Consider the following 24435-nt stretch of genomic DNA (forward strand, 5'->3'; position numbering starts at 1 on the left):
CTCTCACCACATCTGATACCTCTGATAACATCAGCAAGAGCCTAACAGAACCCAAGAGCACAACAGAAACAACTGGAACAGAGTATCACAACCCCAAACCTCTCCAACAAACCAATACCCGCTGCTGACAGAACACTGCCTGGCTGTGTGTCACAGGGGGACACGATGGGAAGAATGTGAAGGCTGGGAAACCATCACATCCCTGGGAACCAAGGGCTTCTGACCTTTCTAGCAAAGCCTGCTGAAAGAACTGGGTGGGTTGTTTTGTACTCCTGGCTTTAATTACAGCCAAGTGTTTAAGTTATTCTCCTCCAACCACCCCCATGTCCCTCACAAGCACAAATCTAGCTTTTTATAGCACATCCGGTATGGATGTTAAACACATTCAGGAAATGCACTTTCAGCCCCAAACATCCCCTCCCCTGGACCAGTTAGTTTGCAAGGGTTTGTAACACGAAGACGTGGAGCCGGATGTTTGGTTTGGTGACCGTTGCTTTTCTGGGTTACTTCTGTCTGTTTAGAGAAGGGAAATTCAATAAATGCAGGGTAGGCTGGCTGCATTCAGAAATAATACATGCTGCTTGCAAGGTGAAGAAAGAAAAGCCAGATGGAAAGGCCACTATTAGCTGCTCAAATTCCCTGCAAACAGGGCAAGGCTTTTTTTTTTTAATAGCTGACAAAGCTCCTGGGGGCTGACAATGGCTCACAGCACAGTGGGTGTCCACAGGCACAGCTAAAATCCCAAAATCACGTTTTTCACTGCCTTGTGGCAATAGACTGGGGCTCTCCCATAATGCCTAAGGGAAAAATGTACCTGCTCCCCCAAAACTTCTATTTTAAGTAGACAAAAGGTGCAAAGAACTGTGAGGCAATGCCAGGCTCTGTCAGTGCCCAAGCACTGCTCTGGCATGTCACCAAGGCTTGTGGCTCTTTCCTCCAGAGCAGCAGGGTCTAGATAGCTTGGCTCAAGTCTAAAACCTGACCTTTGTAATTGGCTTAACATATGGGGCTTGCCTCTGGCTTTAAGGAATACCACAAGACTGCTAGTAATTTTCTCACCTGAAAATACCCTGGCTGGCTTCCCAGCTGGAAGCATCTTCCTAAGCCCAAAGGCAAGCATGTTTGCTGGCAGTCTCAGGGATCAGTCTTGGACACTAGTCAAAGACTCAGATCAGAGGGCCCATGCTGGCCAGATTGCCCCAGAGAACCTGCTAGTAAAGCCTCAAGAGAGCTGGGCTGTTCCACACTGATCCAAACACCACTGCTGCTCCTCTGCCATAGGATCCCTGCACAAAGCCAGGATGTGAAAGGGAAGGCATTTGGGGCTGTGCTGCATTGGGGCTTGGTGCTCTGAAGAAAGACAAGACATACAAGCCCAGGATATTTTTCCCCACCTTTTTCCACAGCCAGATCACCTCATGTTCTGCCCAAGCAACTGTCAGTAGGACATCACACATCAGCAAGATGCACAATGACCTAATTAAGTTGCTTCCAAAATAATCTCACTGAAGGAAAGTTAAAGAGTCCTTGAACTCATTATTTCTTGTATTGATTTTTAGTCTACTTTTTTCCATATCTGATGTTAATTCTTCAGCTATCTGAACATGAACTCAAACTGAGCTGTGGGTATTACTGCTGAGCAATCCAAGCTCCAGCAAAAGCAACCATGCCCCTTGGTGAGGACCAGGCTGCACAGGCCCACTGGCCACCCAGCTCCTCCTGTGGCCTGTGAGACAGGGGAGGAAACATGGATGTCTGCTGAACTGGAAGGTGAACAGCCCCTGGAGCTTTCCCAGTGGGCTGCCAAACCTGCCTGCACTCAGAGCAGCAGACTGGAAGGCAGGTTTGGAGACATGGGACCACCAGCAGCGTGCACAGTGTGGAGCTGCCCCAGCTTCAGCTGCACTCAAACAAACTTCAGCCACCAAAACTGCACAAAGAATGCCAGCCCAACCCAAAGCAAGTTTTCCAGCACAAAACCCTGTACACAACACTTAGATTACAATTAATGGGCTCTGCAGGGATGAACCCTTGTGCAGTGTGAGCAAGAGCATGAAGCCTGTGCTCATCTATGCCTCATTCAGCTCAGAGAACAGCAGCTGTCAAGGGTCAGGCACACACACACACTCTGCTTTCTCTACCCTGAGCTAAGTACAAGCTATGCAACACTTAGCTGGAAAAATGAGTGACAATCCAGCTGCAGCAAGTGAATAACAGCATCTCAGGGAAAGGCAGCCTTAACTCACACTGGAGAATTGCTCCAAGCAGATGGGAAGGACAATGTATTTATTTGATTGTTATTGTTTCTGTGTGATCAAATCATATGCAGCTTATGTCTTTCAAATATAAATGCAAACAACTGACTTAAATAAAAATCATCACTGGCACACAGAAGTATCTCCTCTGTTCCTAAGAAGCTGGTGATCTCCCAAGCTCATCAGGAACCAGACTGGCATCTCAGAGGCACAGGGGACCCGACCTCCTTGTATCTCTGACAAGCATTATGATAATCTCAGAATTAGGTGTTAGAGCTTGAACAGAAAAGTGACAAATCCACATCAAAATGATATTAGAGAACATCAAAGAGGCAAAACCATCTCTCATTTAAATGCTCACCCGAAGTCTCTAAGAAGCTACAGCCCAGCCTGACATGGCTTTTTATAGCCCCAAGAAGCACCTGCCAAAAGAACTGCAGGCAATGTCAGGAATGTTCCTTGGCTACCTGCAGTTTCATCAGGCTGCTTGAGACAGTCAAATCACTATTTCCTTACTAGGATGAATGATTTATGGGGATTAAAAAAATTTGAGCCTGAACCTATGAAGTGAGTCACTGGAACTCACAGGCTGCCTCCCCCACTTCCCTCCAGCCCCAACCATCACACCTTCCAGGCCTAGTCCTGCTCCCACTGAAGGACTGCAGAAAACAAACACCATTAAATACTGCAGAGCCTGCACTATTGGCTCCAGAGCCATCTTTCTCACTAAGGGCCCATTCCCAGGAAGGAAAACCCCACACTCACCCCGAGACTGTCGGCAAGGAAGCTGGAGCTGCTGACTGCAGTTTCTCTTGCTGCTTCAGAAAAGATTTAGCTTCTTTTGAGTTTGAGTCTACTTCTTTAGTCACCCTGTTAGAGGAAAAGAGAAAAAACAGAGGGTAAGGAAAAGCTGTACTCAACAGTAAAATCAAAGATCCATCAAGGAAACACAGAAAACAGGTACAAGAGTCTCCACATTCCCTGCACAGAGATCACCTTCATCAGCTGCAAGCTGAAGAACACACATCTTGTTAAGATTTCATTCCAGTGACAAACCCTCTACATTCATGGCAGAAAAAAGAAAAAGAGTGGCTAATTAGAGCTGGGGGAGGAGGGGATGTTTTTTCTTTCCAACAAACTGGAATGCTTATTCATTCAAACAGGCCTGTCTCACTAGCAGCTACTAAAAGCTCTCCTCAGGTCACTGGGGGCAATTCCAGGCTCTTAATTGGACTCTTGATTTTCTCATTTGTTGGTCAGTGAGGCAGCTCTTCTGCCACCCATGTCTCACAGCCCACGGCACAGAGGCTTGGCAACATCTGCAACCCAAACCAGAGCAACGGGAGGGAAAGCTCTGACAAGGCAGAATGTAGAAATTTACTCTCATTTTCTAGTTAATTTTTGTTTGAGGCCCCGAGGGTGCAAAATATTGAACTTCAAAAAATTATAAATCAATATGGCATCTACAGCAGGGAATGAATTATAAACATGAGAAAGAATCTCTAGAAAACCACTCAATAATTAATTGTTAGAAAAGCCCAGCTACTTTAGCCCCCTCATTTACCATGACCTGCCTCCAGCAACACGCTTTTCATGCTCTCAGTAGCTTTTAATGAGGTTGCCCTGATTTGCCAAGCTAACAATTTTGTTCCCATGGAGCACAAGCCTGTGAGCCTCTCCAGGGCCCTGCAGCACTATGGGCACAGAGGCAGCCTGGCCCACAGCTCAGTCAGCACAGAGGAAAAATCCATCTCACCCTCCTGCACCCTGGGCCCCTGGCTGTATCTGCTCCAACAAGGATGTGCAGGCTCATCCCTGGTCTACACCAAATGCTGATGAGAGGCTGAAAGCCTGGCTGGCCATGGGATCTCCCCTGGCTACAAATCAGGCTAATCACTGCTTCCTACCCACCAACCTGACCTCGCAAGTTCCATGAAAGAACTGGCTAACAGTCATGGAGAAACCCCAGGAGCTGCAGCCCCAGATAGGTTTCTGCTGGGCTGGCATCAAGGAGTGACACAGAGTTATCTGTTAACCCTGGAGGCACTGATGTCCTGTGATCTCACTTGCACACAACTAGTGCATCCACGCCTCCATCCTGACAGTGAATAAGCACCTGAAACTTCCTTCCTCCTTCCCCACAGACTGAAAATGCAGTGGAAAAGGCACAAGAATAAATGCCTGTGCTGTACAACTGCTCAGCCTAGTTCTGCCAGTGCAGGAGGAGATTAACCCCATTTCCCCCCTGCATTGTCACATGCCTTTCAAACCACAGCAGTCATGTGGATAGAGACAATCCCACACTATGAATACTTAGAAGTGTTTGCTGATCAGATTGGGAAGGGAAAAGGAAAGGTAGGAAAATAAGAAAAAGGTAGGAAAATAAGAAAAGCACTTCAGGAAGAAAATAAAACCCTGCTACAGCATCATCACAGTTCACTCCAAACACACCACTCTTGCAGCAGTGGTCATGTCATGCAGCAGTCATACACCAAAGGTTACCCTACATCCATGGATTTCATTTGACAGGATAAACTTGGTGTCTTCATGCAGCAATGAGACAGAATTCCCCCCAACCATGAGGCTGAGTTCAGATCAATGCAATCACACAGTCTATTTATTTTCAAATGCAGCATCTGAACAGCCAGCTCTGACCCCTGCCAAGCTGAGAAGCAGCACTCTCTCTTGTGCACTCTGCAGTGCTGGCTCCTGGCAGGGTCCCTGTCCTCCTGTCAACCCCTGCACTGCTGTGCCATCAAAGCTGCACTCCTGGCATGCAGGGAGCACAGGAGCCACAGAGACAAACATCAGGCAACCTCGAGTGTGCAGGAGTCCAAGAGATGTAGCACAACAGCAAGCAAGTGTTCAAAGCCAGTGCAGAGCTGAGATCTCAGCACTTGGCCTTAAGCTCCTGTGTGTCTTCAGCCTTCTCCAGCCTGGAGACAGAACTAACTGGTGTCTCCCCTACCAGCTGAGGAAAAGAAAGGCACAAGGCTAAAATGAAAAACAGCTCTAGGGACTTGCACTCCAACAGAGTTAGCACACTCTTGGTTGGACCAGCACTACAAATCACAGCTCTTGGAACAAGAGATGCCCAGTCCCAGAAAGGGTGAAAAAGCAGAAAGCACACAATGTGTCTGGCACAGGCCTTCAGTGACAGGCACTTCAGCTATCCAGAGGCACAAGACAGGCTGCTACCCAGGGTTTACTTGTGCTTCAGTCCTCACACCCTCCTCCACCTTGGAGTACCAGTAACAATGGCTGGGCACAAAATACAACACTTAGTTCCATTTTCTTTGCTCCCCTTGGCCTGCCAGCAGCTGCTCTAACATATATTTTTGGAGTTGTCCACTCCAGAAATTCAGCTGCAAAGCTGCATGCAACCTGTTCCACCAGGACTGCCCAGCTGGGGACAGAGGAATGCGACAGAAATGTAATTACAAGTGACCTTTCAAGGCAATTCCATCACAAGACCCACTTACTGCCTCATAAACTGAAACAAAAGCTGCTCTGAGGCAGGCTGCTCTGGGCTGATGCCAGCAGCAACTCCTGCACCACTCCAAGAGGAATGACGGAAGAGTATTAAGGAGCTTTACAAGGTATTAATTCAGGTTATGCACATTTCAACCCTTCCCAGACCCCAGGCCAGGAAGGAAAAAGAAATCCTCTGGTCTGCATTATTATGGGAGACAATAACTCTCTCCATGTAGAAACCAAAACAATTCTTGTTCTTCAAGGGGAGAAATGGGAGTCATTAATTCAGCTGGAAGAAATCACAGTCATTACTAAGGCAAATTACAAGACCTTTCACTTTTAAATACTTGATAAATAACTGTTTGCCTGACTGTTTACTGGGATGCTATTCACACATTGTAATCCAGGACTAAACATGAAAATAAGTATATTGTCAGCAATAAAACAAGTAGCTAGTGTCTTGCCCACTTGCAGCCCCTGTAATTCACACACAAAACCACTCACTCTCATCACTTTGCCACAGAGATTTCATTACACTGCTATGCTGTTAAATTGCATAATAAGACTTCCAAAACACAGAACAGTTATTAATTTTTGGACCATGCCAGAGCCTGGTAGCACAGATGATGCTACTGTCTTCCATATTTAGAAGTCATTATAAGGAAAACATGCTAGAAACTGGATCATTAAGTGTCCTGAATACTTACAGATGTCCTTCTTAAGACCCTCCATCTCTGAACCAAGCTCAAAATGGTAGCCAAACATTTAGGCATTGCCATACCCACCCAGCCTGCTGGTTTGGTGCCCAGTGGTGGGTATGTTAGCTCCAACTTCCACTGAAGAACTTATCACCCATCCTTTTACAGTTACCAACTGAAATGCTGCACCCTAAGTGCATGGAGAAGGCCCCAGGTTGTGTAACCACATGAAGACAACACCTGCTGTCGAGGCTGCCCCAAAGGGGCTCCACAGAGCACTTGCAGCTCTGAAATGTAGCAGATTAGTTTCAGAGCAAGTGGTTGATCTGCTCCCAGCAGTGCCCTTACCCACACAAACTGCTACAAAGAAGGAAGAATACATGCTGGAAGGAGCATTATGCTGACAGCTCCAGCTAATCTGCAGAAGGGGATTAACCCCAAATTCAGTGTCAGAATGAGTCTAATACACCAGCTTGTCTGCTGCACCCTGGTTTTACACCCTGGTAGAGCTACCAGGGAGGATGGTCCCAATCCACCACACAACACCCAGAGCCCAGGGCTTGCCCAGTGTGGTGCCCAGATGCCTCCACTCCAGCACAGCTGAATCCAGCCCTGCTGGATTCCAGAAACAGAACTTGTGTAAGGGATGCCAAGGCTGCAGTGTGTCAGCAAAGTGCCCATCTCAGCAGTGAGCTGCAAAGTGCCCTGCCAGCCCTTGGAGAAGTGCACCAGCAGAGCTTCATCCTTGCACAGAGGGGAAATAGAGGCAGGATAAGGGCAAGCTGGGAAAGACAAACAGGCATATCAAGAAGGCTTGCAGGCTAATAATCTGTAGACTGCTGTGTAATAGCAACCTTATGCCAAAATCCCTCCAATTTACCCCCAGGTGCCCCACCACAGCTACATTCTCCTAACCAAAACACCTGGTGCACATCAGGCTGAGAAAGCACATGTTGGTATTTGGGTGTAAGGGGACTTAGAGCAGAGAGGGCAGTTAAAACCTTACCCACAGAGCACAAAGGTACCCTCTCCCTGACCTTCCTGCTGAGAAAGGGAGAACAAGAGTGGAAGCTGTGGAAAATGCCAGCTCTTTACCACTTGTACTCAGGACACTCTCTTCGCTTGGGAAAGCTGCCCCAGTTTAGACCTGACACAGTTACAAAACTTTCCACACTATCTTAATGTTAGCTCTGGGGAATCACAGACCAAGAGGGACAAAAATGAGGCTAATTATCCTTTTTCAATATTCCCCATCTGTGTTTAGGCTCAATAAATAGTCCTCCAGTCTTCTGCAATGATCACTTAAGGAGAAAGTAATACTCATCTACAGGGGTTTGTTAAAAAAATTAATCCCTTTTGAGCTGAGGAATGATTTTTTTAAATTTTTTTGGTGGACTTTTGTGCTTAATCTGCAATGTCCCAGGTGTCTTCCACAGACAGATACACTGCATGAGAGGCAGATCCTCCAGCCTGCAAGGTCCTGAAAATGCTGGAGTGCACAGATTCAGCACTTTGCAGGAGGGAATTAAGCCCTCACACAAGTGAATCTCCATAACACATCTGCCTGTACACTGCAAATGTATGTATTTTATGTTGGATCACCTGGTGTAGAGCAGAGAGAGTTAAAATTAGCATGTACCCATCACTTTTCTAGTTTCAAAGTAAAACACTGGTTTTCTCCCTTTCAGAAAAAAAAAAAAAAAGAAAAAAAAAAGAAAAAAGAGCATTCCTTTTCAAACCAGGTGGGAGAAAATATTCCCTGGGAAACTCAGCCTATTCCCTGAAGCAACACAGACAAGACCAAGCTGGAATAACTGATAATTTTGTAGGCTGACTAGATAGGCAGAAGAAGCTGGCTGGTTTCTAGACAGAAGCTGCTGGCTGGTTTCTAAAAAGAATCAAATGTGATGAGAGCTCTCCTGCAGTCAGGCTAGGGCCAAGCTGCCTGCCTGGTGCTGCTCCTCACAGCAGGTGTGTGCTGCTATCCAAGCAGTCAGCCCAGGCTGCATCTCAAACCACCTCACCTGAAAACAGACAAAGGTGAATGGTATTTTAACATCAATAATGCATAACCTTGTAAGCCTTGAAGGAAAAAAACCCAATTTTCTGTGATCTCCTGTATGACAAAGACTCCGTGACAGATGCACAGAAAACATCAGTGGATGGATAGTGCTGCCTCCTGACATGCTGACCAAGCTGTCAGGCCCCTTTTGGACTTCTGCTTGCAGCTTCTGCAAGGAGCTCCCTAAATCCAGAGGGCAGCAGCCCTGCAGTTACCAAGCTCCCACTGGGGCTTGCAGTAGGTGGAGCATGCCAAACATGGCTCTCTGGAGGAGCTGACCTGCAGCCAGGGCATGAGCCTCCATCTTGTTGACTGGAGCTGTATTCACCCCAGTTTTAAGCACCTCCAAGTCTCTTTTTGCTTCACTGGATAAGTATTCCCTTGGCCAGCTCCACTGCACTGCCTCAAAGTCCCACCAAAGATCAGCATTAGCACGTCAATCTTGGAGGCATCCCTGTGTTTTAATTTGTACCTCTCAAAAGGATTAAATCAAGATTATGGAACACACCTCTGAGCTGAGTAATCCAGGTGAACAGATGAGCTGCTGCATGTGTGAGTGTGACAATCCCCCATTAATCACGACCTGCAAATACACTGAAAGCCAGACAGATCCCTGCAACCCTCCAACTCCCCAAAGCAGCACAGTGCTCATGTCAGGGATGCCTCTCCTGCTGAAGGACAGGAGTACCACAGGTATTAAGAGCCAGGGCTTCCAAATTCACTTAGAGCTATGAACACTGGACACAAAGGTTACACAGATCATAACAAGAGCCAGCACACACTACAAAGCAGAAGCAGCCCCATGGGGGAAAGGCCAGACTAAGTTTGGCTGGGTTTGCAATGTGTTAATGAGATTGTATGGCAACAAACAGCTCTGCCTCCCCTTCAGGCTAACACAGAATTCCTCTTGCTTCACCATCTCTTAGTTACAGAAAAAAAAAAAATGCATCTTGCAAGCTGCACTTTCCAGCAGGGGAAACCCCAGGCCCAGTGCCTGCAAAGCAGGCTCTGCCAGCATCTCAGCAGAGATCAAAAGCCCTTTTCTGAGCCTGGAGCTGTCAGGAATGAGCAGCAGCTTGGAAACAAGGGAAACAGGCCAAGCAGCAAAATGCTGGGAGTGGATCTGAGGCCCCTGAGACGAAGGCATGAACAGAGGGACCAAAGAGCCCCTTACTAATAGCAGAAGAGCTCCTGTGAGACCTGAATAGGTCAGTAAGCATCTTCTGTTTTCAGATTTTTAAAAAGCCAGGAAACTATCTGAGAGCCAGATAGAGAAACAGTATCTTCTTCTGGAGAAGGGTGTGATTTTTATTGAAATATTTCCACATTGACTTACACAGAACACAGGCAGAACACACACTGAAAAAACTGAAGATGAGACAGTGCAGTTTGTCATCGAGTTCCCAAAGCCAATGCAGCACCCAGACACCCCAGATTTGAAAGATCCAGAAATGGCCAAGTTAATCTGGAGGTCAAGCCATAATTTTGGATATGCTTTGAGACTCCTCCTGCCTCTGGAGATCCCAGCTGAGCCTTCTTTTTCATCACACCAATTACCAGAAAACCACACAAATGAAACCAGCATAGATAAATTATTTCCTTGAAAGCATCAAGCCACATTAGAAGCCAGAGATGACTGTCAGGTGGGCTCAGTCACCTTGAGAGTTCCAAAAGCATGTTGAGATAAAGGAAGACAACAGGGGTCAGCATGTTGGTGAGTGCAGGGCTATTCAGTAACACTTTGCAAGTCACAGCCCCTCTGAGCAGATGCCTCATCTGCACATCTACTAATGAGAAAATCCTGATTAGACACTGTTCATTAGCCCATTCCCCTTTCCCAAGCACATTAAGCAAACCATAACACGATTTATTTTAGAAGCAAGTCTTCTGGCTTAGAGTCCTGGCTAGGTTTGATGTTTATGAAGTTACAATTTCTGCAGCTGCCTCTGAGAAAAGCAAAAGGCAAGTGAACCAGCACACAGCACAGCTCCTGCTCACACTTTCTGACCTCATCCCTGGGCCACCATTGTGCCAATCAGCATTGTACAACGTTGGCATTCCCCAGGGAAATTCTGAAGCATCAGGGAATGGATGCACAGAGGAAAGGTTATCAAAACGAGCCCCTGTCATTCTTGAAAGGTAACGTATTTTCACTTAATGGCTTCCAAAAAAAAAAAATCAATGGTTGTATTTTAAATTGGAAAAAGGCAATATAAACTGTGGATAGCTGAGGCATGCTCTGACCTCTAAGAAAAACAACAGCATAAGGGCAGAAACAGGCTGCTGCCTACACTCCATTATGTCAAGATCAGCACTTTGGTGCTTGGTGGTAGAGAAGCAACCACCCACTTTTTAGTCTGCCACCTCTAAATAGTGGTCACATTCATATTCCATGTAATTCTGGTCAGTTTGATTTGTCTTATGGTCCCACAGCATCATCCCCATGCTTACACTGTTCAGATTAAATTTCTGGGAAAATCTTAAAAGCCAAGGTTTTGCATCATGCAAGTTTCTTTCAGAAAGTGGTATGTCACCAGAAAGTGGCTAGAGCACACTTCTCTAGAACACCTTAGCAAAGGAGGACTGAGCATAAAACCCTACTGACATCTGGCACCACCAGTCAGCCACACAAAACAGAAATCCTCAAGGAGTGGCTTTTCAAAGGGCCACTGAAATTCATTTTTCCTACTTTTTCTAACAATTCCTTGCTACTGCAATCAAAGCCATTGCAAAAAGCACATCAAAATATGAGTGGTTTCTTCTTCTGCTCCTATTAGCTCTGTTCATTGTCTTCCATATCCAGCCTAACAATACCCAACCACCTCATCTGGTGGAAGCTGTGTAGCACTTGCCATCCCCCTGGAAAAAAGGCAGGGCTTTCTAAATATGAGGCTTCAAGATACACATTCTGGTAATGCTCACCTGCCTTCTCACTCACAGGTGTAAGCAATACAGCAAAACCTCTTACAAAAAAGCACACATGGAAGAGTCAAGCACATCAACCTTGATCAGATGTGCACCACACCACCTACAACATCAAGGGATGCCCACCCAAACTCTTGGTCTTTCTCCTGATTTTAAAAGCTACTGTGCTTCACTCAGCAGTGCTCAAAAGCCCACGAGCACAAAACAAATGACCAAGATTCACACCCAGCAAGAAGTGTGAGCATGCTGCCAACCCCTTGCATTAATTCATCCACTGAGATCCCTGAAAAGCATCACAAGGTAAGGAGAGGGTTCATGGTGTCACATGCTCTCTCACTGCTTGTTAGCCTGACAGCTCTGACTGGGCCATGCTGAGAGCACAGAGCAAGAACACAGATGGACAATTGCATGTTTTAAAAATTACCCTCTGTGCCAACTCTAAATCTAGAGACTTGTGGGAGTCAATTCCCTGCTCTTTTTACCCATTCCCCTTGAAATACATCAGCAGCACCAGGATTTTCCTTCCACTCTTCTTGCTTTCCAGGAAAAAGCAGAAGCAGCTGCTATTGCTCAGACACCTACCTTAACTGTCTTCAAAGCAACAAAATAAGTGACAGACTCCCAAACTCCTTGACTAACACAACCTTTGTTTGCCAACTCTGTCACATTTGGTTGGTCCTAGTAGTCATGTAAGGAGCAGAGAGGACATCACAGCCACTGATAAGGAATCAGAGCCTGAGCAAGGACTGTGGAAAGCTCAGGCTGTTCTCAGGTATCTGTTTCTCCTGCAGCCCTTTCCACCTGCTATCTCCTAAAAAGGGTCTGGGATCAAGTGGCTGTAGCTCTGGAAGAGGATAGCAGACTCAGAGTTAAAACAGTGAACAATCTAGGACACAGCTGTCCATCCAACAAGCACACAGGTGAGCTAAAATTAATAACAGAAAATCAATATTTCAGTAAGGAGAGGCAGCATAAAGAAATCCCAAAGCAGCAGTACTGTACAGCTGCAGAGAACTGAATTATAACCTCACCTGCACTCTGAGGTCAGCACTTCTTGGTGCAAAGGAATAAATCAGTCCTCCTCCACCAGGTCTGCACAACTCTGCTGAGAAGCTCACCAAGGTGAAGAGCTCAGCAACAACAAGAGCTGGACAACACCTCAGACTGGGCTCAGGCCTCAGCATCTCACCCAATCAGGCCTAGGGTAAACCTCAGTGACTTCACAGGACCCCAAAAAAAGCAACTCCATCCATGGCCTGTAGCTGTGCCTGCACAATTCCTGCTGTCAGTGTCATTCCTGTACAGAGACTTGGGGCACTGGCCAAGAAAGGGCCTTCACTAGCACAGGCAAGCCTCCTGACAAGAACCTGCTCTCAGTCACCTTCCTTCTTCTGCTCAAAAGTCATGAACTTCACCACTAGACCCCTCAACTTAAGATCCAGCTTAAGGTCCTTAAACTTCAACTTGCAAACAATCGCCTCTGAATAATCTTTCCTGAATCCCTGACGTAGGCTGAAAACCTGTGAAGCAGCAACACAGAATGAGCAATGAGGTTTTGTCCAGGTACATCCTAGAGGATAATCACTTACAAACAGTAACAGATGATAATCAGGTTCTTTTTCAACCCATACTTCAGCTGTGGCAGATGAAGTACCAAATTCAGCCAGTATAAATCTCAGTAATTACTACAATAATTTAAGCTTTTAAGTATTTGGTTATATATCAGATACCTTAGGTACTTCTATTTTTAAGATGTCATAGCTGCACTGTGAACCATCATGTTCCCTAACCCAGAATACAAGCTGCCACTCAACCCTGCTCAGCACATGGACCAGCACAGCTTGTTTCCTCAGAGCACAGTGGTCACACGAGTAAAAGCAGTCCCACAGCAGCAACCCAGGGGATATTCTAAGTCACAAATGTGGTCTGTTACACAGGTCAATGACAGGGAGCCCTCATCCAGAGATGGGAGTTCATGTCTCACATAGAAAAGCTCAACACACTGCTTTGACATGAGTTTGCCCACCTCTTTCTACAGAACTATATAAACTTTAAGTACTCCTTATATCCAGCAGCAAGTGTGACACTGCTTGCTTGGCACTGGCCCCTCCTGCTTTGATTTGGCCCATGCAATGCCCCAGCTCAGTGAGGACCCCACCCATCCTGGTGAGAAAGGAGCTGTGACAGCAACACCTCCCCATTCACAGAGGGAGAGTGGAGCCCTGCTATGGCTTTGCTTTGGCTGCTTGGCTCATGCACGTGGGAAGCAGCCAAGTCACTGAAGCAGCACAAGCCACAGCTCTGCCAGCACAACACAGCAGCATCAGTACAGCACAGCAACTCTGCAGCAGCAGGAAAGCATTCCCACCACAAGAATAACCTGTGTAAAGCTCTGGCTTTAAGCCACACAAACAAACCACGTGCAAGAAATACAAAGCTCCTAGTCTGGAGTCCTTTACTTGGAATCTGCAGCATATGAGTACAGCAGGGTGCTGAACATGGGCCTCCCATTCCTGAATTAGCACCCAAGCCATTACTCTTTTAAGTTAGTTTTGCCTTCCACAAGCCAAATTAAGGTAGAGAAGATGTTTGAAACTAAAATCTGTTCCTGACAGCAATCAATAACCTGGCACTGCTCTTCCCTCACATGCTGTCCCACTGACACCACGGGGCCAGACCAGCTCCATGGATGTGAGCTCCACTCTGCTGCAGGCCCAGCTGGACACAATGTTCACTTTCATGGAAAGAGCACAGAAAAACCATTTTGATGCACTGAGCACAACAGAGATTTAAAGAAAGACAAGGACCAAACCCTTTTGGAGTGCCAAAGAGAATACAAGCAATTACAAATCGCAACAGTTTTTCCCTGGCACTAGGGATGTAATTCCCTATTAATGCAAACACATGTCCTGCACTGTGAGGCAAGTTCATAAACCAGAGGCTTCAAAGGAGTTTCAGTCTCTTCTGCCAGGGAGAAACGGCTTGAACTTCCATTTAGATGCTGAACTGCCTTTGCAAATTGCTCTTGCTGCCCACAATTACAGCCATTTGGGTGACAGTCACCTGCTGCTCCTAATCTATTTAACATGAGGGAAACAGGAAAAGCAGACAAAAAAGTCTAACTGGAAAGTACTGCAATCAGTTTGTTTCTAGTTCCAGGATTCAACAGCTTTAGTTTTACAAGGCAAAATTATATCATGTACTTTCTAAAATTAGAAGCCACTAAATTAAAATCTTCATTTGGTAATTGTTAATTCTTAACACTCCACAGCTAAAGTTCAGCAGTAGCAATTGATACAAGCACAGACTCATCAAAACAGATATTAAGTGCAGCAAAAACCTACAGGGGAATTGACAACACAAAGCCCCTTTGCTACTCCAGTATAGCCCTGCAGCTGGAGATCACTTTCAAACCACTTCTGCTACTTCAATCAGGCCAGAAAAATCATACCATCTTCTTACAGGAGAAAATAAATTGTTCTGCAACAGGAGATCAGGGCTAAATGATCTTCTGTTAAAAGCTTCAGTGAGCAGACTGGGAAAATTTGTGCCCTGAATCTTTCACTGCTTAAACACTGATCTAAATTCTTCTCAAGGTTTCAAAGGAGCAACACTCAACAGTAGCCTCAAACCATTTAGAAAGGCAAGCAGCAGAGGCAGCTCTCATTTCAGTTCCTTCAGTCCAGAAATGCACACACACACAACCACCGTGTGGTGGCCTTTTATAAGCAAGGATTTGCCAGCTGCTTCCCCAGGCAAGGAAGTCAGTGCTTGGTATTCAGAGCATTTGCAGACGTTGGGGGGTGCAAAGACAAGCTCCTGCTATTCTGAAGAAAGAGGAGCCCTCTGGGCCTCACCTTCTGCCATTAGGGGAAAGCACCAGCAGCTGTGAGCAGCAAGTACACCTTTACCCTACCCACAGCTAACAGTGTAACCCATTCAAAGAAACAAAATGTAGCAAACATAAAAGAATCAGCTTTGCATATCACAAAGATCAAGGGGGCAAAAAGCATTGAAGGATTTTTCTGTTATCAAAGAGCTCAAGAACAAAACTTTTGTTGTAACTCTGGCACCAGCAGAAAACAGTGTCCCAGACCTCACTGCAAACCTTCAGTTGCTGGTTCTGTAACCAACTGATATAATAATTGAACAAAACATGTATTAGCCTTGGGGTTTGCAGAATTAAAGTCTCATCACCCAGGCTCCAGCTATTGCCTATTTCATCAAAAATTGGTAGAAATTTCTACTGATTCCTCTGCAGTTTCCCAAGGGAAACAGTAAGCAGTGAGCAGTACAAAGGACACTAGAAAACCAACTGGTGCAGGAAAAGATATCTTTTTCTTAGCTACAGTTCTTAAGAAACTACAGATAAGATACTGATGTCAAAAGCATAAAATCAGAGTCTTAGGAGCCCTGAACAACTTCTGTTCACATAAGGCAAGCAATGTTTCACAGGACAGTGAACAAAGTGAATGAATTAATCAGTGAATGAGGGGTATTCCTACGGTCTGCCTTGCCCAGGGAAGTAGCAAAGTCCCTACTATGGCTCACAGCTCTCCTCAGATTTTTCAAACAGCTCAGGCAGCAATGCTAACATGAAAAGCAAGAGCAGCAGAAGCCCCAGCTCTGCCTCCTCCTCCAGATTTAGGCTGGGAACTGCTGCCCTCTGCTGTCACACGGAACAGGCCAAGTTAGTTTGACAAAACCAGGTTTACTGCTACATATAAATAAAATCCCCCATGACAAAAACCAGCAGTTCACAGGGCAGTTTAGCCAGGCCCCTCAGTTCTGGTCTTATGCATTTATAAAACACCTGGACCTTCTTGCAGCACAGCCTGAGAGGCCTCTTGTAAGCCAAACTCAGCCTAAAGCATGACTTTACCCAGCCCACCCCCTTTGCTGCAGGTGTTTCAGAGGCAAAAGCTCTCAGCTGTTAGTCTGCTCAGCAAAACACCTCTACTGCCTGCAAATCTTTTTGTGGATTGTGAACATCACCAGGGAAAGTGCCAGCCAATATCCTGCCCACAGCACAGAACCTGGACTAGGCTGAAGGAATAGAAGGTGTTACCCTCATCCTGGGGGGATCAGATGTCTCAACCCTGCCAGTGACAGTGCCACCAGGGAGCTCTGCCAGCCATTATAAACTCTGGCCAGACGGGGAAGCCTAAGTGAATTTGAATTACATTTATGAATGTTATGAAGCTGAGTAAAGACTGAGGTCTGCATATAAGGATGCAGATTTTCCTGATGCAGGAAAATCTTGGCCTCGTTTTCCCTGAGATCTGTATGTGCTCACAATGAAAGAAAAAAAACAGTGTAAAGAAGACCCAGCTCCAGCCTGCCCCCAGCACAGCAGCACTCAGGTTGCACTGGGCCCACAATGGACACATCACATCTGCCAACTTACTTGACTTCCTCACCAGCAAAATCGAACGTTTTGGTGATTGTCACTTTTCCTGAATCTTTTGGCTTCTCCTGAGGCTTATTCCCACTGTTCTCTTCTTCAGTCTACAAAATACATGAAGGAGAAAGCAAAATAATGCATTTGTGGAGGCAAGCCAAATTGTTCTTCCAAAGGGCCAAGGGCCCTACACAGACCTTGGGTAGCACTGCAATTTAGACTGGTGGTCAAAACAAGTCACCCACAGACAGATAAAAGAAATAAATAAATGTCATTCCACCAGAATTAAATTCCCCATTTTGGTTCCAGGCTGTCATTGAAGCTCTAGGATCAAAACAAACCAAAACAAGAAGTGAAATTGTAATAAATGTAGGAAGGAGCAAGAATACATTGCAGTGGTTCAGAAAGAAAGCAAAAGCCTGGAGACTTGGTTCTCTCAAACTAAGCACCACCAAGCAGGAAAGCTGCCAAGGTGAATTCCACTAAAGTATGTTTATTTTTACTCAAGAATAGAGAATAACAAAACTCATCAGCAGAAAAAGCAATGCTGATCTCCCTACTTGTCAATATTTGAGAAGGAAAAATCTTTATCAAGCAATTTGTCAACAATGCCTCTTAATTTACTCAGTCACAGCTACAGCTGCTAAAAGGATACATAAAAACCCTCAACCAATGTGAGTTACCAGAACAAACTCCAAATTCTTGGTCTAAATCAACCACACACCACGGAGATCTTCTAGAAAGCAATGCAAGCCCAAGAAGTTCACAAAGAGAACAGAGGAACTGCATGTCCCCATGAATTATTCCAGGCTATGGAGGAACTTTCAAAGACATCTCACATTTTAGCAACCTGCCCATAAAAGCAGAACTGCTTAGAAGAAAATGCTCACTTCTCTTCTTCCCTCTGACTGTACAGGTAACCACCCCAGCTGCTCACTCAGTAACAAGAAGCAGGAGGGCTAAAATGAAGGCACTCTCCTTCCCAAAGCTGCAATCAAATACTACAAAACCATACCTGCTCCACAACCTCCCAACAGTCACAGAAAGAAGCTTCACACAGTCAGGACTGTACTCTCCAGGTAGACTCCAGTCTTGTGTTACTAAACATTTATTTTGGCTGACCATCTAAAAAACCCCAAACTGATAATTCTAGCAGCAGGGGCTCACTTGTGGTGCATTCTTCCCTTCTACCACCTAAAGCATGAAAGGCTTTGACAGGCAAACACATGCACTTGGTTTTACTGAGAACCAAATCCTTTCAAATAGCTACCACACACAGAATCCTCTCTCCAGAAAAACCTCTGCACACTGAGAGCACCTTATTGGGGCTCACAGAGGACACAAGACAGCCAGATTCAATCTTGCTGCAAATGTGCAACATGCAGCACCTTCCAGACCCCCTCCACGAGGCTGGAGGCACAGAGATGCCAGCACAGACCCCTCTTGTTTCCCCACTCACACACACACACACACAAAGGCTCCTTTTTCTTTCTTTTTTTTTTCTTTTAAGCATGAGGACAAGCACAAGCCTCGGGCTGAGCTGTGCCCACATGCACAACCCAGACCAAAGCTCATCACTCCTGTGCCAAAGAGGCATCCAGGACCAGGAAGGGAAGCCAAGAGGGCTGTGCAGGGCACTCAAAGATGCTGACAGACAGCTCCAAAGGCAGCACCACCCCCAGACCTGGAAGGAAACCAGCACCTTGCAGTCTGGCCCTTCAGGGGATGTCAGTCTCACAAAGCAGAGGGGAAGGCCAACCCCAGCCTCTTCCCAGCTCTGTCCAACACCTGATGCCAGCCAGAGCCAAGGGGGCTTGCTCCACCCCTCAGGCCCTTCCCACACCCCCTGGGTGCCCCCCTTACCTTCTTGATTTGTGTCCCTTGTGTGGCAGCCACAGCTTTGGGCTTCTGCCCCACATCACTGAGGAAACTGGCCCAAAGAGCATCCTCTTTCCTTTTTTCTTCTTCTTCTCTGCTTCTTTCCACTTGCTCTGCATTATCTGCTTCCTCCTCTCCATTCTGCTGGGCCTTTTCTTCCTCCTTCTCATCTGCCTCTAGCAAGAGACCGCCTTTCTTCCTCTTCCTGAAAGCAGATGCCAAAAAAGAAGAAAAAATGCATATGGAGCTGCTGCAGCACTATTCTAGAGCTGAACTGAGAGCTTGGGTGAAGCAACACTATATTTCATATTTTTACTAACACATCCAATTTGGGAGGTTCCCTCTTAACTTGGGAGTGTATGTATTTTATTAAAAGATGCTGCTGCTCAGAAAATAGAGTGAGACTGATGCAGGCAGTGCCCCTGAAGTGAACTGGCCCCTTAGCATGCGTTTCTGGGAGTACATAATGTGCTGAAACACTGGCACAGGTTGGCCATTCCTGGAAGCGTTCAGGGCCAGGCTGGATGGAGCTCAGAGTGACCTGGTCCGGGGGCAGCTGTCCCTGCCCATGGCAGGAGGGTGGAACAGGGTGGTCTTTAAGGTCCCTTCCAACCCAAACCATTCCAGGGTCCTGTGGCTCCGGGATAATGCAGGAGCCAGGAGGGGAGGAGAACCTGTGCTAAACACAAACCAACCTCAACTAAAGCATGTATAGATTTACATCAACGTGAGAAACCCCGCATGTGCATGCCCTGCACTGAAAACGACTCATATAAACAATCCTGCCGGGGAGGGTTTCCAGGCACGTTGTGTGCCGGGGCCGAGGCTCTGCTCCCGCCGCTGAACCGGAACGCAGAGCAGCGTTTTCCGTTCCTGCAGCGTTCCGGCAGCGCCGTACCTGCTGGCGGGGCGGCGGGGGCTCCTCCTGCCGCGGGGCGGCCGCGGGCTGTCCGCCGGCTCCTCCTCCCGCACCAGCTCGCTCTCGTCATCCTCGCTGTACTCCGCACCTGCAAGCACACACCGTGAGCGCCGGGAGCGCCGGCAGCGCCGGCTCCCGCCCGCCGCCGCTCACCTGAGGGCACGTAGTCGTCATCCTCGGCCGAGGAGTACTGCTCCTGCTCCGGCTCCGACTCCGAGCCCGCCATGGCGCGGCCCGGCCCCGCCGCCTCGCTGCTCCCGCCCGCGCCCAGAGCGCCGCCGCCGCCCGCGCGCGCCCCCTGGCGGCCAGGAAGAACGGCCGCGCCTCCGGGGCGGTGCCGCGCGCGGGGAGGAGAGACGAGAGTCCGCCAGCGGGCCAGAGCGTCCCGCCGGGATCCCAGCATTCCTTGCGGAACACAGCCGTTCCCATGGCAGCGCGGGGTCAGGGCGGGGCCCGGCTGCCCGGAGACCAGCGCTGATTGGTGCTGAGCGCTGTCTATCATATTGCAACGGTTTCCATTGGCTGCGGCGGGCGGAAGGGGCGGTGGCGGATGGCGGCGGGGCGGTCGCGGGGATGGACGGCGGCGAAGCGGGCGGCGGCGGCGGGGGGCTCCTGCAGCAGATCCTCAGCCTTCGCCTCGTGCCCCGCGTGGGCAATGGCACCACCACCTACTCCAGCCCGCTCTCCACCTTCCCAGGTACCTCCCCGGGCGGAGCGGCGCCCGCCGGGGCCGCGGGCGGCCTGCGGGCCCGGGCCGCCCTCACAGCCCCTCTCTCCGCAGAGATGTGGTACGGCGTCTTCCTGTGGGCGCTCGTCTCCTCCCTTGCCTTCCACGTGCCGGCCGCGCTGCTCGCCCTGTTCACGCTCCGGCACCACAAGTACGGGCGGTTCATGTCCGTGAGCGTGCTGCTGATGGGCATCGTGGGACCCATCACCGCCGGCACCCTCACAAGTACGGCGGGAGCCCGGCTCCGCCCGGGGCCGGGCCGGGCCGGGCCGGGGCTGCCTTCGGGAGCGCGCGGAACGGCCGTGTTCCCCGGGGTGGGGGTCACCGTGCTGGCTTTACCTCCCCTTGCCCCCGTTTCAGAGCGGGACTGTCCCCGTGCCGAGCCCTGCGCGGGGCATGCCAGACGTGCCCCTGCAGAGCCGAGGGGGCGTGCACGCTCCTGAGCACCGGGAGGAAAATCTCTCCGAGGTTTGGTGCAGTGCCCAGAAGTGGGTAATGTGTGCAGCCTGGGGGCGGGGGATCTTGTGACAAGGGTGTGTCCCAAGCCCCAGCGCTGGAGCCCTCAGCACAGTTTCAGCAGCTCTCCCATGGCCTCCAGCAGGCAATGGCTCTGGCTGAGGTTTGTCAGGCAGGCCCAGCCCAGCACTCCCACCTGCTGGGGAGCAGGGGAGGCTCAGACCCCGCTGTGCTGTGCCCCAGCCTGGGGCTCCCCCTGCACCCTGTGCAGAGCAGTGCCTGACAGTCACGTCCTGCCTTTCCCCTCTCCACAGGTGCTGCCTTTGCTGGAGTTTACAGAGCTGCGGGGAAGAAAATGATCCCCTTTGAGGCCCTGATTTTTGGCGTGGGGCAGACGTTCTGTGTGGTGGTGGTTTCCTTCCTGCGTGTCCTGGCCACCCTGTAGCTCCTCTGGAGAGCACAAACCAGAGGGGAGCAGAGGACCTGCTGCCTCACACAAATCACAGCGGGCACAGCTCCAGCCGTGGGTTTCTTCTGCTGATTTAAGGAATTGGGGCGGCTTGCTCCTGCCTCCAGCCTGGCTTGAAATTTGAAAATCGTGAATTTTGTTACTTTTTGGTAACATTAAGTGCCAAGTGAAACTTTATTTCTCTGGAGGGTGGGAAAATGGCTGCCAGAGGAGGAGCCCCGGGTACCTTCACCGGGGATGAACTGTAGTAACAGGAAGTGACTAAAATGTGCCACCAGCTGTGCTGGGGTGGGGACAGGGCCAGAGGGACATCGTGGCCTCAGAGCTCACTCACCACTTTGTTGCTTGGCTTTCAGTGAACCTGAAGCTCTTTTAATGTCAGTTTTTAAATTAAAAAATTGCTTTCTTCCTGGCCCAAAGTTCTTAATACCAGGTCATGGCCATAGTGGATTTGGGAGCAGCAAAAGGAGAACTCATTTTAGATGGATGAGAGTGCAGATTTGTGTCTGGGAGCTCTGGCTGTGAATGCTGCGCAGGGGAAATGTCTAAAAAAGATTTTGTGAGTTTTATTACAGAAAAGCTCTTCTGGCCCTGTGAGTGTTTTTCCCAGAGGCAGAGCAGAGTGGAATGGGCACTCCAGAAATGCCAGGTGTGCCTGTGGGCATGCACAGCTCTCCCCAGGCTTGGAAAGAGACTTGTGTTTTCAGACAGCCCTGTTCTGTTTGACTTGCTGATGCTGCTGATGGTGTGGTGGAGCTGGGTGTCTGCCCTGATCTGGGAGTGGCACTGGGCAGCGTGGATGAAATCCCTGCTGCTGAGGGCTGCGTGGCCAGGCCGGGCTGTGACCTGGCTGTCCCCAGGGAATGCAGCCCAGAGCCTGCTGGGGCTGGCAGAGCTGCAGGGCTCCAGGCAGGAGCCTGGCTGATCCCTGTGTCCGTGTGAGCACAGCCCCACATCAGCCCTTCTCCTCAGGCAATGCTGTCTCCTCATGAATTGTTTTAGTTTGTTGTGGTTTGAAGTGACTTTTACCTGAGTGGTAGCTCTGCACTTGTGCCCGGAGCTGTGCTGCATGGCTGGGGCACTTGAGCAGCTAACTGGGAGCTTCCTGGGGCTTGGTTCTTTGGGGAAGCTGAGGCTGAATTCCAGGGATGTGGCGGGGCAGTGCAGCCACCCCGAGGGGCTTGCTGAGCTCTGTGTTTGCACCCAGCTCACACCGTGTGGGCTGCACTGTGTGCAGCCTTTCAGGGGCCTGCTCCCATCCCTGTCCTCATTGCATTCCTCTGGTTTCCAAACCAGTTCCTTTTGTACCTGCAGCATTTCCTGCAGTCATTTACCTGCCATGAGCCCATGTCCTCAGTGCTGGAGTGACTGGGTGTGGCACTTAGTGCCATGGTCTGGATGATGAGGTGGTGACCAGTCAAAGGCTGGACTGGATCTTAGAGAGCTTTTCTAAACCAAATTGATTCTGGGATCCTTCAGCAGGGCACTGTGTCTGCCATGGAAAAGGATTTCTCTATGCACAGACTCCTCAAGAGTGATCTGTCAGTGGTGAGAGGTGTTTTGCAGGAGTTACTAATTGAGATTACTCTAAATTTTAGCCAATGTTAATTCAGGGAATATAGATGCACAGTTCAGGAAATAATTTAATGTGAATCCTTCTCCTTAGGTGGGTGAGGTCCAAGTGGTGTAACATTAAATCTGGATCTGTGGAGAGCCCTGTGTGCTTGTGCTGCTTGTAGAGAGCCAGTCTTCTTGCCAGTGCAGAAACAATGAAAAGGAAGGAATAAGCTTTCTTTCTTTTCCCCTTTCCCATTTCATATTTCAGCATGTGTACAGAGTGCACAGTTTAATTTACAGAAATTATCCTGTGTTTTCCTGGATGGATTAAAAGTATCTCATGGAATTTGAATAGGGTGGGTCTGGCTTTACCTTTCAGGTGACAGCAGAAGCCAATGTCCTGGGCTCCTGCTGTGCTCTCCTTTACCCTGCACTGGTGCCTGGCACCACTCAAAAGCCATTAAGCTGATTGCAGCTGAGAAAGCACTTTATCCACGTGCCCTGTGCTACAGCAAGAGGAGGTTTCCTTGCAGGAACAGGGCTGAGGGGTGCAGGACACAAATGGGGCTGTCACAGAGCTCAGAACAAGTGAAAAATTGCTCAGTAATGTCACTCAGTGCTGGGTGAACTGAAAACCTGCTTTCTATCCCTCTGAGAGTCTGTTTGAGGTGGTTCTGGTTTACTTGAAGAGTTGGCAGCTTGCCCCTGTTTGGAGCTGGCAATGTCTCTCTGTGCCTAGATGCTGTGAAATTTTCAGGAAATTCTTGCATAAAAGGTGAACAATCAGCTGATTTGTCTTTTCATATTAGCACAGGAGGCAAGTTCTTTGTGTCACCTTGGTGCTCACAGACATGCCCCACTCTGCTGGCTGCTGCTGGCAGCCTCCCTCTCCCGTAAAGCCAGAGCTGAACAGAAAGGAGGAGTAGCCTTGAGCTGAAGCACCAGGTGGCAGTTGAAGCACTGGTGGCAGTTTCCTCCCCTCATTGCTTTGGCCTTCCCTTTCCATTCCTTTATTCCAAGTGAGGCATGTGGAGGAATCCCTTCAATTTTCATCAGGTACTGGTAGACTTTGCTCAGTCAAACTCGCCAGAAACTGCGAAGAGCTGGCAAAAACATCAACGCTGAGGTGTCCTGGACTCAGCAGTGCTGTGAGCCTCTGCTGGGGAGCCCAGCCACTGTGCTGGTTAAGGAAACACCTGGAGAAGCTGCCTGCCCTGGAGGAACATCCACTTACAGGCTCATGGCCCTGCTCCCTGTGTGTGACATCCCCTCTGCCCCCACCGCCTTCCTCTTGCTCACAGCTGCAGCTGTCATGAACAAATCTTTGTATGACTGAAAAGTCTGTACATTTTATTTTTCTACTGACACTCCTAATCCTGGTGGTGATTATCAGTAAATTCTGTAACTCATGGTGAATGGATGTTGTGTGTTTCTTCTGCAGCATGACAAGGGGGCCTGGGTTGTGCTTTTGCAAATGAGCTGCACTCCTGCTTTGCTTAGGGCCATCTGCACCAGAAATGTCCTGGTTCTGGTGGGAAATGTTGTCTCCATTGGGAGCTGGACCTGCATCTGCAGCCAGGCACCACAGTCTGAGGTGACAGCTCACTGCTGCTC

The 24435-nt window shown here is 48.6% G+C and overlaps 2 protein-coding genes across 2 annotated transcripts in view; one reads left to right on the forward strand and one right to left on the reverse strand.

Annotated features, from left to right (window-relative positions):
• Positions 1-20129, reverse strand: part of CFDP1 (craniofacial development protein 1) — a 61410-nt gene extending 41281 nt beyond the window's left edge. The window contains exons 1-5 of the mRNA XM_064387292.1: positions 19766-20129; positions 19592-19700; positions 18679-18898; positions 16822-16922; positions 3021-3125 (exon numbers count right to left, since the gene is read on the reverse strand). Coding sequence (XP_064243362.1) covers positions 3021-3125; positions 16822-16922; positions 18679-18898; positions 19592-19700; positions 19766-20114 — 884 coding nt within the window. The 5' untranslated portion in view covers positions 20115-20129. The remainder of the gene's footprint in view (positions 1-3020; positions 3126-16821; positions 16923-18678; positions 18899-19591; positions 19701-19765) is intronic.
• Positions 20130-20150: 21 nt separating this feature from the next.
• Positions 20151-24237, forward strand: TMEM170A (transmembrane protein 170A). The gene is made up of 3 exons (XM_064387294.1): positions 20151-20309; positions 20394-20564; positions 21110-24237. The coding sequence occupies exons 1-3, from the start codon at positions 20186-20188 to the stop codon at positions 21238-21240; spliced, it is 426 nt and encodes a 141-aa protein (XP_064243364.1). The 5' UTR covers positions 20151-20185; the 3' UTR covers positions 21241-24237.
• The last annotated feature ends 198 nt before the right edge of the window (positions 24238-24435 follow it).

The sequence above is a fragment of the Passer domesticus genome, chromosome 12, assembly GCF_036417665.1.
Source record: "Passer domesticus isolate bPasDom1 chromosome 12, bPasDom1.hap1, whole genome shotgun sequence".
Lineage (NCBI taxonomy): Eukaryota > Metazoa > Chordata > Aves > Passeriformes > Passeridae > Passer > Passer domesticus.

What these genes read in the sequence shown, in the direction of transcription:
- TMEM170A (XM_064387294.1), top strand. Translation starts at nt 20,186, where the DNA reads ATGGACGGCGGCGAAGCGGGCGGCGGCGGCGGGGGGCTCCTGCAGCAG. An exon ending in CCCGCTCTCCACCTTCCCAG is followed by an intron (nt 20,310 to 20,393) that starts GTACCTCCCCGG and finishes CTCTCTCCGCAG; the next exon opens with AGATGTGGTACGGCGTCTTC. An exon ending in CACCGCCGGCACCCTCACAA is followed by an intron (nt 20,565 to 21,109) that starts GTACGGCGGGAG and finishes CCCTCTCCACAG; the next exon opens with GTGCTGCCTTTGCTGGAGTT.